Source organism: Epinephelus fuscoguttatus, linkage group LG4, assembly GCF_011397635.1.
Source record: "Epinephelus fuscoguttatus linkage group LG4, E.fuscoguttatus.final_Chr_v1".
NCBI lineage: Eukaryota > Metazoa > Chordata > Actinopteri > Perciformes > Serranidae > Epinephelus > Epinephelus fuscoguttatus.
The window spans coordinates 32,481,438-32,499,480 of record NC_064755.1 but is presented as its reverse complement, the minus strand read 5'-3'; the positions used below and the strand labels follow the sequence as shown (position 1 = coordinate 32,499,480).

At 42.7% G+C, this 18,043-nt stretch overlaps 1 protein-coding gene across 1 annotated transcript in view; it reads left to right on the top strand.

Moving 5' to 3' along the window:
- Positions 1–4,813: 4,813 nt before the first annotated feature.
- The window catches only part of nell2a (neural EGFL like 2a), a 129,168-nt gene continuing 115,938 nt past the window's right edge, over positions 4,814–18,043 (top strand). The window contains exons 1-3 of the mRNA XM_049573261.1: positions 4,814–5,244; positions 5,509–5,637; positions 17,222–17,372. Of these exons, the coding sequence (XP_049429218.1) occupies positions 5,193–5,244; positions 5,509–5,637; positions 17,222–17,372 (332 nt within the window). The 5' untranslated portion in view covers positions 4,814–5,192. The remainder of the gene's footprint in view (positions 5,245–5,508; positions 5,638–17,221; positions 17,373–18,043) is intronic.

The following is an 18,043-nucleotide window of genomic DNA, read 5'->3' as shown; positions in this document are numbered from 1 at the left end:
TTATTAATAATGAATAGAGGGTTGGAGGCCCTCTCACACACCAGATGTGACACTCTGCCACTGCAGAGCCATTGCCTGCCTTTGTTTTATTGACAACAACTGCCTATTAGCTGCACACTGTGGACCTATGAACAAGTATTGGAGACAGATAAGGGCCTATTTGTCAAAACATGTCCATTCTACATGAATCATTATTAAAACAAAACATGTTATTGGCATGAGTGAAAACCGGATCGAAGGGGAGGAAGGGAGGGGAGGACTGATATGGTGTTAATCTGGAGTCCTTGGGAAGGAGCTGAGCACCACACAGGATCTAGAGCTGTTCCTATAATCATATCTGCTGGCCTGCACTTGTTAGCCTACTTCAACAGCCCAGCACAGCCAACAAAAGACTTTCCCAGCAATCCAGGGATTGGCTGGGGTTTGTTATGGGATCGTCTCTGAACAGGCCATTACGAAGAGGCTTCGATTCATGTCCATCTGGCAGGAAATTTATTAGCATTCAGGGAAATGTAACTGTTCATCCTCCTCTTTTTTTTCTTATTTTTTTTAGGAAAAAACAAAATCATCACAAGCGTGGCATGGCCGCTGATAAAACGGTTATGTTTCAAAATGGTAATTGGTCCCTTGGATGAAGAAGATGCAAGACGCATAAACAAATATTCAAAGCACAAAGCATCTGTGCTCTATAAAAAGACATTAACAAGGCTGAGTCACACAGACAGCCAAGCACTTCATTTTAATTCATTTTCATGCCACCTGCCGAAAAGCCAAACTTCAGCTTTACTGGATGATTTAAGAAACTGAAAGAGCAAAACTGTACGCTTACAGTAGGTCATAACTCTGATCATAGGACAATTTAAATGTTCAGTGTGTAGGATTTAGAGGATATGTTGGCAGAAATGGAATATATTATAATAAGTATGTTGTTGTTTTAAGTGTATAATCACCTGAAAATAATCGTTGTGCTTTTGTTACCTCAGTATGAGCTGTTTATATCTACATAGGGAGCGGGTCCTCATCCACGTAGTCCGCATGTTGCATCGCCATGTTTTAACAGTAGCCCAAAACAGACAAACCAAACACTGGCTCTAATTAGGGCTATTTGCATTCTCACATTGGCCACTGTAGTTAGAGCACGGTCTCACTCCGAAGTCGTCGAAATCTGGCGCTTGGGCAGTGACTTGCCATGCCAGAAACCAAAGTAAAAAGGTGTCCTTTAACGTCAGCATTATACGCGGCCGGTTGCCTTTAAAGTTTAACGCTCCCCTGCATCAGGGGGAAACGCAGCAGGACAAGGACCAAAGTTAAGATGGCGAAAGTGTGGCTAGGGTGGGCGGGAGCGGTGGTGGATGGGTCCAACAAACACCGACTTTCACCCAAGAGAGCGGTGTTTGTGTCCTGTAAGATTCTAAAGCCAAATCCTGTTCTTTTTTCCTAAACCTAACCACTCGCTTTTGTTGTTGAGAAAAAAAACCCTGTCAATTTGCGGTGTTATACCAGCGTGGTGCGTTTATTTTGAAAGAGACTTTATGTAAACATTAAATTTCCTGTGAAAACGGAAGTGTATTTTAAAAAGAAGACAACGCATGTAACAGGCAGAACTTCACAGGGCGGCCCAGAAAGTCAACAACCAACGCACCCAGAGTATTTTACACGTCGTATGTGGACGTGGAAAGTCCATGACCAAACATCAATATGTGATGAGGTCGGAGTGAGAATGTGTTTGTAGTTAGCAGTTCCTCCATGACGAGCAGAACAGTCTTGAAAAAACACTGTTTTCTTAATGTGAAACTACTTTTTTGATGTTTTTACCACTTTAGATCACAAGGTCAATTTGTTTTTGGAAGGAAGAGACCTCTGTGGATATTTCGGCTTAGGGTAAAAACCTCCCGAACAGTTAACACTGGGAGAATCCTCTAAAAGGGAGTTCATGCTTGGCCCATGGGAGAAGTTTCAACTGACTGCAATCTGCAGTCCTCACCACTAGATGCCACTAAATCCTACACACTGCTCCTTTAAGCATTTATGGCACACTGGTAAACTTAATGCTTTAAGACAGTTGGTATTTTTGCTAACGATCTCTGTGCTTCATATGAAGACAGATGGTTGGAAAGATGAGTAAAGGAGGCCGTCTACATCAAGCTGGAACAACTATTCCTGAGCAGAGGAGGGGGTGCTGCAACACCACTTACCTCCTGCTCATAATACTGTCTCAACATTCCTTCCTTTTACAGCAAGTTCGAATTTCATTCATTAGACACAAGGCTATCATAATTGCCATTTGACTTTCACAACTTCCGTGACCTCATGTAACATCAATATGAACCCAACAGAGAGGTTTAAATGCTTGGCGGACTCTCCACCTGTTGGGAGAACAGGTGAAGCGTCTTGGATTAATGCTGCAACGTCTTCAAGAGACAGCAAACCCACCTATTTATCACACTGAAACATACTCCTAGAAAATAAAATGTGAATCAGAAAGACAGAACATTGTAGTGAAGGAGAACTGTGTGCTCTCCAATTAAAGGCCTTTTTGGTCTGCCTCTCCTTCAGCAACTGCACAAGGCGTTTCACATTTCTGCTTTACAAGACATGACTCCCAACCCATGTCCCCTTCAGTAGCCCGCTTTGCAGTATATTTATGCAACCCAAGAAAGCACCTCGTGGCTCGACTCTGGATAGTATTACTGTCAGGGGCATCCTTAAAACCTCATACTCCTGCAGCATAAAATAAGATTGAGCCAAGCCACTGAATCATGAAGGTTTGGAAGTGTTGAAAAAACCAAGGTCAGGGCAAAATTTAAATCAACATGCTTCCTGCTGACTCCAGTACTGCCAATTTTTTCTCTCTGGAAAGCTAATATTTTTTATTAACAACAAAATCAAGATATTTACTGAATGAATTGGTTTACTTAAAAGGCCTTGACTCCAACTGAAACAGGTGACATTTGAGCAAGTTGTTTCAGTTGCAATGCAGCAGCTGACAACTGATCTCTATGTGATAACTGTGTGGTCAGGCTAAATTTAACTCATGAACAAAAGCTTGTAACTTACACCCCTGGCTTCATAATGTTTGCCTTGTCTGTAATAAGTCTGTGCTTTTACCCCCTAAATTTATCATTTGAACTTTAAATATTGTCATGAATATTATGTTGTAGAGACATAATTCAGACTTCAAACTGTGCCAGTTGTTTTAAATACAGTACAGTGATGCCAAACAATTATTTTTAGGTCCCTACTTCCCTAATAACCTCCTAATATATATTTTTAAATATTACCCAAAAAAGGAATCTGGTACTAATGAAAGGAAAAGAGAAATTGTTATTTTAGTCACATAAAATTAGTTAGTTGTCTTGAGTTTAATAGAAATTGTTGCTATCCAGAAGATTTTATAATCGAAAGAACTTGATTTAAACCCAACTGAACGCTTTTCATAACTAATTTATTTTTGAAATGTGAGGATTTAATGGCATCTGGTGAGTTTACAGAACTGAAACCCTTCCTGTGTGCCAAGTGCAAATGTGTGAATCCTAGAATAGCAAAGGAATGACCCGCCCTACTCTCCCTCTGACTGGCTTGTACTCGTTGCCTTCATAGGTGGGATTGGTTAGGTTAAGGCCCCGTTCATTCCTATGAGAGTTGCTCAGTGGCACATGAAGCCAAAATAGTTCAACTGCAGTGTATAAAATTACCTGGATGATCGGTGCTTCTTCTGCATTGTGTGGCCCATAGAGCAGGCACACTAGAGACTTACGGTGGCCAAGTACAGCCCAGCATTATACTTTTGCTGGCTGAACAGCTAACCTCTGGTTAAGCGCTTTAGTAAGTTGAATAGGGATAGCATGATTTAATCTAAATCGACTCTTCTAGGCTTTAGAAATCTTATCGGACCAATCTGATCAAATCCTGATAGTGAAACGAGTCGAGAGAAAAAGTATTTTTGGGTCGCAGGGCATTATGTGACAGACCCCGGAAATTACAGTACCACTGTTTGGCCACAACAAAAATTGGCTTCAAAGCCCTGAAAATAGAAGCCCTGAAATTCTACACACTGGACCTTTAACTCTTCATATGTTGGATTACATTAGCTGTAGACAAATGGCACACTTATACCAGTGGCGTAAGGAGGTCACAACGGGCCTTAGTGCACACTATCATGCATCTATTGTCTTGACACAAGTAGAGACTTGACATTAGACATCATCAACATATATATTATCCAGCAGTCATTGTTGCATATCTGACAAACATATCAAAGAAAGTAGGAAATTAATCATTAAATGTAAAAGCTTTTATGGTATATTCATAGATTTTGAGCTTATATAGAAAAAGCATGTAATTTTGTTTTACTGACTTTATAAAAAAAAAAAGATCACTTGCAAGGGCCCGCTCTCTCTATGGGCCCCTCCACCCCAGGGGCCCCTGTGCAATGGCACTGACTGCACTGTCTGTCTACACCCCTGCCTACACACTCCTCTAACCTGCTGTGCACTGCATTTAACTGAAATTAATCTGTCTAGATGTTATCATTTTGCCAAATCACGTAGTTGTTTCCAGGAAACCATTAAGGAATTTATCAGGAATTTACCGACCCGAAAATTATTTTCCCCATCGGGGACTGAAGTGCCCTGTAAATATTTTCTCCTCTTGGCAACAGGCGTGGCTGCGATCAATACGAGCAGCATATTTTGGATTAATCAATGTTTTTCTCTTCTCAGGCCACAAGGGGGCTTCATTGTCCCTCTTTCTCTCTTCTTCCTCCTGTCTGACTCCTCGACAGGTTTCCCTCCCTTCCCCTCCTCCTCCCCTCCTCTCATCCTCTCCCTCCACTCCTCCTTCAGCGGCCGCAGCTCTTCATTCACGCTGCTGTAGGAGCGTCTGTTCAGCTGGTGAGGCAGCGGCAGCTCGCTTTGTGCATCCTCCGTTACCCACCTGTGCCGCGGACGGTGCTGATGGAGCAGACCCTGCGTTACATGGAATAATTTGCACACTGTTACACCTTTCTTCCTCTATCCGGATTTGCTTCCTGCATCATCGGGCATCTAAAGTTGTGATGATGCCTCCGCTCAGCATTTGGGATTGGTAATAGCCTTCTGCGCGAGGGTGATACATCATTCGCGTGTGACTGAACAATACTGTCTCTCGGAAGTGGACAAAACATGGACTAATTTTTTTTTTATACATTCACCATGGGATTATTACAGCTATTTCTGGTTCTCGGCATATTTTGCGCCTCCTCAGGTAGGACACAGGGCTGTCACTGTTTAACCATCTCTTGCAACATGTAGCTGATAAGATGAGATAATTGCATGATGTGTTGTTTTGGATAATTTGCCACCTAGGCTTCTTAGAAATAACCAGACCTACTTGATCTAGCAGCTTGTACACAGTACAGTAACCTCCCATCTCTTCCCCTGACACCACCAGGGGATCATTTTTATAGCATCACAGGTGTCCTTGCCTGCTAATAACAATGACAATCTTGTTTTTGTGTTTGCAAATTAGTTGTAGGCTTTGGGGTTGACCCTGCCCTGCGCATCAGCGTGTTTGATGAACTAACGCTTGGAGAAGGCTTTGATGGAGTTACTCAGGTCCAGGGCTTCCACAGCGAGTCTAGAGCTTTCCACTTCCAAGGTACAGTAACACACACTCCTTGTGTTTTTGTTCATAGATGGAGAGATAAAGCTATTCAGGTGAGGCAATGTGCATGTGAAGCAAAGCTGCTTTTAATGAAAAGTCACAAACACTGCTTTCCTTTTAATATGTCTGTTTAAACAACTTGTATGACTGACAGAATGCAACCCATTAATCCACAGATCAGCCCCTGTAGTGAGATGTTAAAATGTCACATCATCTGATAACACTGCAACCCTTATGCTTGTATTTAAGTCTTACTGTCTGTGGCACAACTGTGTAAGAGACTGTCAGCAGCAGCATGGATTTTCCTCTATAACGGGACTAAGCTCGGGGGCCCTCAGATTGCCACCTGCCTGAACAATAGGCAGTGTTATGTCTTCATGAAAAAGTGCGGGTGAGCAGGGCGAGCAGAGGGGGAGAGGCGGGTGAATCACGCAAAGAATCATTGACAGATTTAGCATAATCTGATTAGGCAGGGACAAAACCCTGCGTTCACGGAGACGCATGATGTGAGTGAATGGGCCCCTCGCTAGAATTTACCCACTGGTGATCTTCTGGAGTGTTAAAGCGGTCTGAACACTTACACTCTGTAACCAAAATATGAATGGGAAGAAGAGTGAGTCAGATGTCCGTGCTGTCAGTTGTAAGGCGGTGTGTAGGCTAAATATGTTATCTATGGCATTTAGTAAATGGCACTGTGCAAAATGGAGTTGTCAAAGCCGCGGTCGTGCTTGACTTTTCTATGCACTGTTTTTGCCAGTGTTACATCTCTGTCGCTTGATGTCAGAACTCTCATTACAGTCCAAATGAGACTGTTAACAGCTCCCATCACAGGGATGGAGATGTCTATCGTAACCCAGCCAAAAGTAGCGACAGAGGAAATTGCTTTTGGCTCCCCGGATCAGTGGCAAAACCAAAGACGTGGCAACATTCGAGTCTTCACAAGGAGGATCTCTCAACACGGATCACCAAAGTGACAGTGTTGTTGTGGGACAGAGAAACACCACAATCATTTGTCGACATTTTTTTTCTCCCTCCCTCCTCCTTCCTGATATCTTCTAATCTCCCCGCACAGCCGCTGAGACAGCAGCACTTCTGCATGGAGCAGCAACTCCAGCATCTCTGTGAAGGCAGGCCATTTGATGTCCTCTGTGTAGACAACACTCAGAAGTGCGCTACCCAGGCAGGTAGCAAGAGGGAGGGAGGGAGGCTACAAGGAAGAATTGGAGAAAGAGAGAAACAAAGACAGTTATAGGAAGAAGCTCCCACAGCTTTTGTCAGGAAATGGAAAAAAACACGACCGGCACCTCTCTGTCATTACGCTCTCTTATTTCCCTGCATTACCTTTGCTAAGTACATTCAGCCACCCCGTGCAGAGAAGGCGCCGTGTTATTTATGGCAGTGCTCGCCTCCATCCTTCATTTGGGATGTCTATGTTAAGTCAATGATGTTGGGTGAGGGGGAGGCGTACCGGCAAAGCAGACCTGGGCCTCTGCTTGTTTGTGATCAGAAATAGACGGGGAGAGGCATATACTGTAGAGGTGCGGAAAGAGTGAGGGAGATATATGGAAAGAGAATAAAAGGAAAAAAGAGAAATGGGGAGCAGAGCTGTCTACCAGCTGTTTGATAGACTGTGCTGATTCCACATGTATGGATGCTCGGCTGGCTGGGACCAGCAGACAGGCCCATGGTGACATTCCGACGCTCATTAGATAGCAGGCAGAACACATCCATGGCTGTCCCCTCCACTGCCTGCCTGCCTGCCTGCCTGCCCAAAGGGAAGGCTGTTATCTGTGGGTGCTGGGTGGAGGCAGGAGGAGGGGTAGCTGCTGAGAGCTGAAAGAGAAGAGGCAGGAGGAATATAGATATGTGTACATGTGCATGTGTGTGGATAAGCAATTGTGGTGTTCACGTTGCTGTATCTTTGTATCTCTGTCTGCCACAGTATGTTTTTGTGTATCTGAGAAAGAGGAGAGCAGTGAGCAGTGGGGGGATTGCTGTTTAGCGCCCCCCCTGCTGATGCTTTTGAAGGTAGCTGTCAGCGCTACATTTCATGGCATTAGGAGAGGTGGACCTCAGGGACGGGCGTAAAAGAGAGGGAGAAAAGCCCCCGGGCTATGCTCCTCTCATGTCCTGACGCCAGGTGATGCTCAGCCACACCACAGAATCATCAGATCATTAGCACTCCCCCCCTCACCTCCCACTGTTTTTAATATCTAGACATCCAGATATCTATCTGTCTCTGTATAAACAAGCACAGGGGCCACACCCAGAAGCACTCCCTTCCCCCAGCACACACACACCGATACTCTCTCCCCTCTCTGGCTACAAGCGTATGGACCAAACTCATTCGAAGTGCAAACAACACAATTGCTAGAAGCATCCTTTCAGCTGCAGAGCAAGACTCCCATGTAATTGTATCTCTGTATGTGTATGTGAGCCCTGTCAGAAGCATGTTCCCTGCTCAGACTGTTTGAACACTGCCAGCGAGGTGTTTCTGTGTATGTTGTGGTGATTATGTCCCTGGCTGCAGCGACACTGAAGTGTAACGGGATGGAAGAGACTCATTTATAATACAGCAACACTGTGTGTGCGAAGGAGGGAGGAAGACAGTGGGGAGTATGTGTGAATGTGAGTTTGTTATCCTGCATTAATGTGTGTGTAACAGATTGAATAGGAGAGACAATCGTGTGTTCCCACTGTAGGGGCTACACTTGCCAGCTGTTAGTAACTATACGATACACTGGAGTATTGGGCTGTATAGCAGGATGTAATGCAATGGGTGGGAGGGCAGCTTAGTCCTGCAGAGCCCAGATTTAAGCGTCTATATCAGAGAGAAGCTTCTGTACTCTGCTGAATTGTATTGAGCAGATACAGAGGGAGCTGTTTTGGAGCTAACTCAACACTAAAAGGAAGCACCAAAAAAAGCAGAATTAGCGTTTACGTACAGGAGTCAATAAGGTAATTAGCACTGACAAAAGCAGTTAGTGTAACATTCATGGTAAACTCTTTTTGTCCTGCAAGGTGCTTTGGATTAGAGCCACTACTGCCAAATGTCAGTGCACCTATGGTTCCCATGTTTAGTACATTTTGTCTTGTTGCAGTTCCTGTTGCACAGTGCACTTTGAATACACAGAAAAAACTCTCCTTATAGAAAGAAGCAAAACATAACTGAATGTGGATGTGTGCTAGTATCATGCAAATAAATATGTACATACAGCGAATAAGAAAAGATAAAGATAGCACAACACTCTAGGCCTTAAAACTACTGTGTTAAATGACTTACTGCTTAAGGGATTTGGTATCCAACCTCCATAAAATTGGGTGAGTTGCAACCAAGAAGTTAAAAAAAAATAGCAGGAAAGGCTGCTAGTTTGTAACAAAGGTTTTTATTTGTATTCTCCAAACCCAACTTTGACTTGTTCAAATAAACACAAGAAATTTGTGCTCTAGATAAAGGATCAGCGCTCAGGGAATAACCTCCTAAGCCCTATGATAAGCTATTATGGCAAGGCTTAACTATACAGACCAGTGAGCAGTGATAACTAACACGTCTTTGGGGTCATCAGGTGGGAACCTCCTTTCACCAGTGTTTCGCCTAGTTGGTCCCACGACACCTCCAGGAGGCTAGACAGGCTCTGGCGTCCCAGAGACACTCCCCTAATGCCAGCTGTCACTGCTCCCCGCACTGACCCAACAACCTCCTTTACTTTACTTACACATGGCTTTCTCAGCCCAAACAGCACTGCCACCTTCAACAGACCCAGGCTCCGTTTATGTGAGCTCCAGGTAGAGACAGTGCCGATACTACCTTTCCTAGCACATTCACCATACCCTATTTCACATGCTACATATCATGACTCCAATATAAGCTAAAGTTAAAGGAGATAGACACTCACAGGCTTTCTCAGGCTTTTAAACTTTCCCCTCCAAAACGACAGGCAGTGTTGTATTCACCATGACGAGTAATTGGCTTTGACTGTCGGAGATTTAGCGTCTTTTGTTCGATATGAGAAATACTCAAAACAGTACTGACATGCCCATGTTTACATCGAGGGATTGTTGATTGCTGATATTGTTCGTCCTGTCTATACTGTCTGCAAAGAGATCCATTCGATTTCAACACAGTAGATGGGAACGTCAAAACCTACAGCTGTGTGTAAAGATTCACTCCAAAGTTTAGCTGAAGATAATGTGAGGCGTCTGCACACTGCATCAGACAAATCAGTGATTTTTTTTTTCTCAAAGTTTCAGACTTCTTAGTATGAAATTCCCTCTATGTGCCTCCACAGACAGCATCTCCTTGCTGAGCTGCAGCAGAGGGATAGTAATACAAAGTGAGAATTTGCGAGTAAAAAGACGAACTTTTGAAAATACCCAACAGATTTGTGTAACTCATACTACTGAAGCCTTGCGTTAGTTTAAGCTGATCTGGAGGAATGTGGATTTTGTCCCCTATCTTTTACATTGAAATTAACTTTAATTGTTTTGTGGCTAGTATGGGCAGGACGAATGTTAATAGCGACTCATTTCTGTTTCAATGCACTTACAAGCATGTCAGTAATGTATTAAGATAGACTTGAAAAAATGGAAACAGGAGGGTCTAATGAGTGCAGAGGCTCATTGTTCCACAAATTGTAAGAATTAAATGGGACAGTGTGGCACAACTCAGTCGCCAGAATAAATGTTGGCAGTGTTTCTTTGATTAGTCGACAAATCATTTTATAGAAAAATGTGTTAAAATGTTGAAAAATGTCAGTCTGTCTCTTTCAAACCCCCAAATTATGTCATCTAATGTCTTGTTTCGTACTCACGCCAAAGGGTTTCAGTTCACCGTCATGGGAGAGTGTGTAAAGCTGCCAATATTTGAACGTAAGAAGCTGCAATAAGAGTATTTTGGGGTACCTTTATAGTACTGACAAATGACTCAAACCGATTAGTCGACTACTAAAATAGTCACTGAATATTTTAACAGTCGATAAGTCATCGATTAGTCGACTAATCGATCCAGCCCTAGTTATGTTTAGGCACAAAACCACTCGCTTGTGGTTGGGAAAAGATCGTGTTTTGGCTTAAATACCTGGTTTTGGTTACACAAGGAGGGCTAGAAATGCTGCCAGTGCCTTCCTGAAATAAATAAATAAATAATGTTTTGTTGTTTGTTGGTCCTGAACAGTGGTCTACCGTTATCTCTTCCTGTTGAGAAACTTAGCTAATATGCTTGTATTTATCGGTGAAGATTCTCAGTCATCCAGGTCATGGTAAGTGCTGTATCGTAGGCAACTCGACTTGCTTGCGTTTCTTGATGACTCACATTGTGACCTTAACGACTCTGAAGCTAAGAGCTCACGTGACCCCTATGACTCTGCAAGGGTTCCTACCCTCACAGGGTTTATAGCCTGCAATTTCATACCAGTCATTTAGAAGGGAAGAAGCTTCTTGGATGAGAGGCAAAACGTCTTCAAGAAACGCAAGCAAGTCCAGTTGCCTACGATACAGCACTTATGTTATGCTTGTATTTAGCACTACAGAACTTTAGAAACGCTGATATGATAGGTATAAAATGTAAAAATTTAACATATCTGTGGTCTGCAGCAACGTGCAATGCCTGGTGACTGGGCTGTGTAGTAATCTGCCTTACTCTGTCACCCATTTCCACAATATTCTTGTCAATTTGTCTTGGGAACATGTTGAAATAATGGCACAGCGTGGCAGATCCGTTCAATTGTTTTAGGAGAATAAGACTTTAAGGACTCAGGGGGAGACAAAATGGCTTGAGGTTTCTCTGTGTGAGCTTGTGGTGGATCTTTAGCAGACAGCACATTAATTATCTAGTTAAAAAAGATAAGGCAGGTAACATTTACCTGAATTAAATCAGGTGCTTAGTCAACACTAAATAATCCGGTCCACATGGATTTTTAAAAATCTAAATAAAGGATTATCCACCTTACTTCAATATATGCTGTAGTTTTAGCAGTGTATTCTTTTGCTTTGCCCAAAAAGTTACCCAACCTTTCCCAAACTGTTGACTGACATTATCCTCAACTCCCTGTGGTCAGAGTCTGCTTTGCTTGCTGCTTTCTGAGGCGAGCCTGATCCTACGCTCCACACAGGAGCACCGGTGACCATGGAGGGAGAGATATTTCTATCCCCCCCAGGGCAGTTATACAGTTGGGTGGCTGGAAGGCTGTCATTAGCTCTGTGTATGTGTGAATGTCAGACAGGCGGTCACTGGGGAGGTGATCTGAGAATTGGGGAGAAATTGCTGGCCAAAGCAGTCCTGGAGGTGCCCTTGGCTCGGTTTAGTATTTGTTCCAGGAGAGTGGAGACACAGTGGGGGGAGATGGTCCGCCGAATGCAGATTGACTGAGCGCGGCGGAATATTCAGGAGCTCTTAAGATCCAGCTTTTGGGGGTTGGCTTGTGTGTGTGTGTGTGTGTGCGTCCATCTTTGCGTTAGCCTATATTTCTGCATACCTTTGTAGCCGTCTCTTTGTATTGACTCAATGTTTGGAGCTGTAGGCTAGCCAAAATGTCTAGTGTCTGTGTGTGTGTCTGTCAGTGTTGCCGTCTACACCTGTTTGTGTGTGCGCATATGTTTTTGCGCGTGTGTTGACAGTAATGAAAGGTTTGGAGTTTGCTGCCGGTGGAGAGTTTATCATTACTCTAATCCCTCTGGAGAGATATTCTCTTGCCTAACCCTCCCACACATATCCTTTTCCGCGCTCAGGCCGGCAGATAAAATGTGTTGTTTGAAATATGCTCTGTCACTTTTTTTTTTTCAAATAAAAAAACATTACGCAATAAGAAAATAGTACACTTTTACTCGGTTTACCCTGGCATTGTGTTCCTTCTTCTGCTGATCGGATCACTGTGTTTATTCAGGCCCCTCTTGGCTCTGTGTGTTTAGTGCATCTCATGGCTCGCTCACTCTTAACCGGTCGTGAGATGGCTTATTTGCAAAATGTTGTTGAAGAGTTGTTGCAAAGACGTAGGAGGTGTTATTTTGTTCTGGCAATCCACTAGAGACCAAAGAATGAAAGTCTTCATTATTCATGTACAAAAGTGTCTATGATCTTCTTATCTAATATCCGTAATGCTGTTTTTAGTCACAGTTTCCTTTGGGAAATAATTAGATTAGAAGCCGAACATGTATTGAACATAGAAAATATACTTCTGCCTGTCCTTCAGAGTATGTTCTCTTTGCTGGGGGATAAAGGAGAAACTCTACCTCTTTCCAGTACAAGAACTTTCAGTAAATACAGGTAGAAGTGAAAGGAGTGTGTGAGAAAAGGATTGTTGCAAAGCTGGGTGTATCTGGACTCTCAGGCTGTGCTGCAGGGCACCTGTTCTAAATGCTGAATGTGTGAGCAAGTGATTGGTGCAGCACTGCCAATATACTTTGTGAGAATGCAGTGATGGGAGTGTGAGGGGATTACAGCTGTGTGGGTACCAGGGGTCAAACAAAATAAGACCACATTAGACAGTTTAAGATTAGAAATGAAGCCGAGGGATGGAAATCGTGGCCTGAGTGTAGCCATTAAAGCACAATGTACCCAGGAGATAAGATTAGGCTGTAGCCGAAAGCTACGCTTCCTAGGGATGCTACTGAGCCTGAGGCTTTTGGAGATCTCTAGTCAGCTGATAAAACTCTGTATGTCTCAAAAACAGTTTTCTCACAATCAGCCTCTCCTCATAGCCTGTAAACAACTAGGATGGATGACAAGAGCTGTGTTATTGTGCTGGAAAATGTGCTGATTGGAATTTTATGTGCTAGATCATCATTTTCAAGCTATTTTGTGTCAGTATCTCACATCAGAGTGGTAGTTAGGAGCAGGTGGCTGCCCCATCCAGGCGCCTGCCAATAGATAATCGACCAAAGGCCCCCACAGCAGGGCCACATTGATTTGGCAGAAGGGAAAACTGGCCCTCTCATCACAGCAAAAACTTCTCTTTCATGTATGTTTTTAGGAATGCAGAGATGTTACCGCTATAGCTGTCTCAATCTTCGTTTGAGTGCCTGTCAAGAGTGTTGGAGTCATCGTGCTTTTCGTACAGGCAACTCTACACAGACCAATCTCATCACTCCATCGAAATGAGGAGATGTCTCCTCCCTCCAATCCCCCAAAGCCCCATTTGAAGCAACCCCATTCCCCTCTAAGTATAAAGACTGGTGATGAGAGTCATCCACTCATAGATCAAAGCCTCATGGCTGCCAACATGGGGAGCAGCCCAGTGGTAGAGGTTCCACTGTCCTCACCATCCCCCCCCCTTTCCTCATCAGCCTCCTCTCAGTATGGACCCCGCCCTGACACCTGCTCCCACTGCGCTCATTTCGCTCATGATTGAGATGTCAGCGTACTCTCTGTTCAACACATGGCATGGCAGAAGACTGACCAGTGCATATTTCCATAAATGCTGTAAATCCTGCTTGGCTTGAAAATGACTAACTGCATTGAGCATTTTTCTAAAAAATAAAATAAAAGACACCCAATTCCAGTTTTAATTACTATTCAGCAATTTGGATCAAAACATCCCTAAAAACCAAACTAATTTCTGAGATTATAGTCAACAGTGGTCATTTGGATTTGGTTATTAAGTGGGATCTGTTGATGGCAGCAGATTATTGCTAGGCAGAACTCCTGTTGCAGTCATTGGACCATCTGTCCCACCTTAGCCAATGACACTGGAATGATACTCCGCTGGCAATGCAAAATGCATGAAACTGTGCCCTGTGCTTCTCCTCTGGTGAGCGTCGCATCTAGTGAGCAGTTTTGTTTAGAGAGAACTGACTCAGAATATGTTTTCCATCCGGAAAAGGCTAGCACGGCAGCAGCAGCACCGTAAGTCCACGGTGAAAGCAGACATATTAAAACATGCTCCTCTCTTCAACATGCCGTCATTGCGTCCTCTATAACCGATGAGTACACAGTGAGCGCCAGTTGTCGTCATGACATTTTGCTGTTTCACATTGCATTGTGTTAATTGGTTACTCCCACCAGCTGGAAGTAATGTTAATACACTGAGGAAAAGCTGCCACGCTAGCTTCCTGGAGCGCCTAAGTGTGCCAGGGCATCTTGCATGCATCCCGTAGCTGGAAGTGAACTCTTTGATGTGATTGCTTCTGAGAAACGTCATCATTTATTGATGCTTCCATTAAAGTAGCATAGACGTCTGTGTGGAGTTGAAGAGGGAGGAAGGGGGCACGGTGGTGCAAACAGGAGCATACGAGCTAACTACACAGAAAATGCCCTCCCATCCACACTGGCACCATTAGCCTTTCACTTCCTGTCCTCAAATCTGTAGCTCCATATCTGTAGTCCGACACCAAGCCAAGGAGAAAGTATCTGATCCACTGATCCAATTTTGGGATATCTGATACGAGTTACCACATGTTTGGTACAATGTTTGTTAGCATTAAGTTGTTATCTAATGATTTTAGCAAGTGGACGACTTCCAGTCTCATTTGAGCTGAATGATCTTGAAACCACTTAAGCTTCAAAGCAGCTCACTAGTTTCCTAATGCCTTAATTTGACAAACATCCTCATCATTATTTCAAGAAGTCTTGAGGCTACATCTACCATTTATCAAAACAAGTTGGAGATTAAAATGGTCAACCAACTTGCAAAACTGATTTTAATAACTTTAGTGCACAAAGTGTTTGGCCTGTAGCTGCCTAAAGTTTAAAGGGGACCTATATGCTCATTTTCAGGGTCAAACTTATATTTTGAGTTTCTACTCGAACATGTCTACATGCTTTAATGTTCAAAAAATACTTAATTTTCCTCTTACTGTCTGAGCTGGAACACCTGTAGCCACTCTCTTTCTCAGAGACTCCATTTTAGCACCTGTCTCTTTAAGCTCCCCGCCCAAAAAAGCTCTGTCTGCTCTGATTGGTCAGCATTTTGGGGTCTTCTGTATTTCTGCGTCTCTCCCAAGCCCCCGGGAACAGTGCCAGGCTTTAAAGCCATATTGACATAGTGGCCAAACTGTTGAATTACACCTTCAGGTAATGCCAAGGGGCCCAAAATGTTTTTTTTCCCATAGACTTACATTGTGAAAGTCACATCTGTAAATCAGTGGATACACTTTTTTGAGTACCGCCCCCCTAAAATGACTTATTTCACTATCAGAATTTGATCCATTAGGTCCCATAACATTTCTTAAGTCTAGAAAAACTGCATGATGAAATAATTGTATCCTAATTTGAAGTAGCAGAAGGCTAAAACTGAAGTTAGCTGTTCAGTCAGCGCACGTTTCTAGCGGCTTGCTCTTTGGGCCCACTGATGCGGAAGATCCAGGGATATTTATACCGGGAAGTTGAACTTGTTTGGTGTCACGTACCACTGAGCAACTTTCATAGGAATCAATGGGTCCCTGCCTCCAACACTGTGATTAAACTAAAATCTCTACAGCCCAGCATGTTGCAGCAGGATTATGATCCGAAATCAGAGAGAAATGACGTTAGCATGTAGCTACATACAGCAGTGTAGGCTACATATAGCACACTTTGCAGTAGCGTGCCTGGAGCAGATGACCATGTAAAGACATCAGTCACGATCTAACATCAGCTTATGTCCGTGTAAAAATAAAGTAGAAACAGAGTGTTCAGAACGGTCCGCAGCCTGAGGTATTTCTTACATATGTTTACCTCATTATTTGAAACTTGGGTCACGATTAATATGAACATAAGACATAATAATATTGTGGAAAAAAAGGAAAAGCATAATAGATCCCTTTTAAATGAACATTGATTCGAGTCTTATAAAATATGTCATTATATCAAATGTTCACTGAGGCTATAACATTTTTTAAAAGGACATATGAAACATTATGAAACATTAACATTGCATTTTTATGTAAGAATGTGCAGCGTCTTGTTTTATCATTCATAAATTAAATTTCATTAAGACTTTATGTGAATACATCAAATATTTACAGCCCATGGCCTGTGACATCCCAACTGAATAATTTTCTTGTTTGATCATTTGCATCCCTAAAATGTCAGCACAACATTTCACTTGATCACAACATATTTTGACATATTTCATATGCTACAACATATGCAACAGAATATTTTAAGATTGCCTAATTAAATAGCTGTCAGTTGCTATTGCTCATCAGTGTTTTCATTCCACAAATGAATGGGTTAAATAAAGAACGATCATTGGTGTATAAGTTACTGAGAGCAGGGAAGTTTAGGTTGACAACATGTGTAGATTTTGTCTCTGTAAAATAGACATCTTACTCCAATGTGTGTTATGTGACAGTTGATGTCATCCTGTCTTTATTATATTCAGTAAGTGTCTTTGTGAGAATAATAAAGCATATATATTAAGGACACATTGTTAGTTCTAGTTTTTATTGCCATAACAGTAATGTTTTGAACCCTAAATTGCTCCAGATGGTCAGGGCAGCACCTTGCATGGTAGCTGGCTGCTGCCCGTGTCTCAGTGTCTGTGTGTGAATAGGTGAATGAGAGGCGAATTGTAAAGCGCTTCTGGATAAAAGCGCTATATAAATGCAGCCATTTACATTTAGCCATTTGCATAATATCTGATATTTTCTGTCTCCACTGCAGGGTCTGCCAGGGAAGTGATGGCTCCTGTTGAAGTCTCAGAGCAAATGGTCCAGAAGCTGAGAGGCAAGAATGAGTTTACTGTGCTGGCGACCCTCAAACAAGATCACCTTAACTCTGGGGTCATCCTCTCTATTCATCACTCTGAGCACAGGTATGAATGCTTTACATTTCACATTATAATGTGGTTAAAACATGTTTTATTAAACACAGAAAAAGGCGAGCCAATGCCAGTCATTTAAATCATAACCACATCTTTTATTTGGATGTACTTGCTAATATATAACAGCAATGCATATAGATCAAATTTTCAAATCCGTGTTGTAAGCAAGGTGAAAATACTTCTTGAAAACATTAATTAAAGATGCGTATTTTAGCAGTGTGAGATGAAGCAAGAGCAGAAATGTCACATGGAATACGGTAAAGCTGTTTGTAAAGCCCCACTGATAAACCATAATTAAAGTTGTTTTCTAAATTTAGCACCACTCTCTGTTTTGTCTTATCAGCAGTCTGTAATATGTTGATTGAAACCTGAATATTTGTATTTGATGAGCATTTAGATGTTTTACACGCCAGTCGAGTAAACAAAGCAAATCACCCCGTATGCCAACGCATTATTCACAGTCCATCAACGATCCAAACATTGAGTCTGTAATCGTGGATTGAAAACTGATGAGACACTATCTGCAGTTAGCATGCTAATGTTTTCCATTAGTTTGTGGTAGCTGAGCCGTTGGATGATCAGAACGGCAATCTGAATCCCCATAATGCGTTGATTGAACAGTTTGTACATTAAAGTCAGTCCTGAGAAGAGAGCTCGCGGGG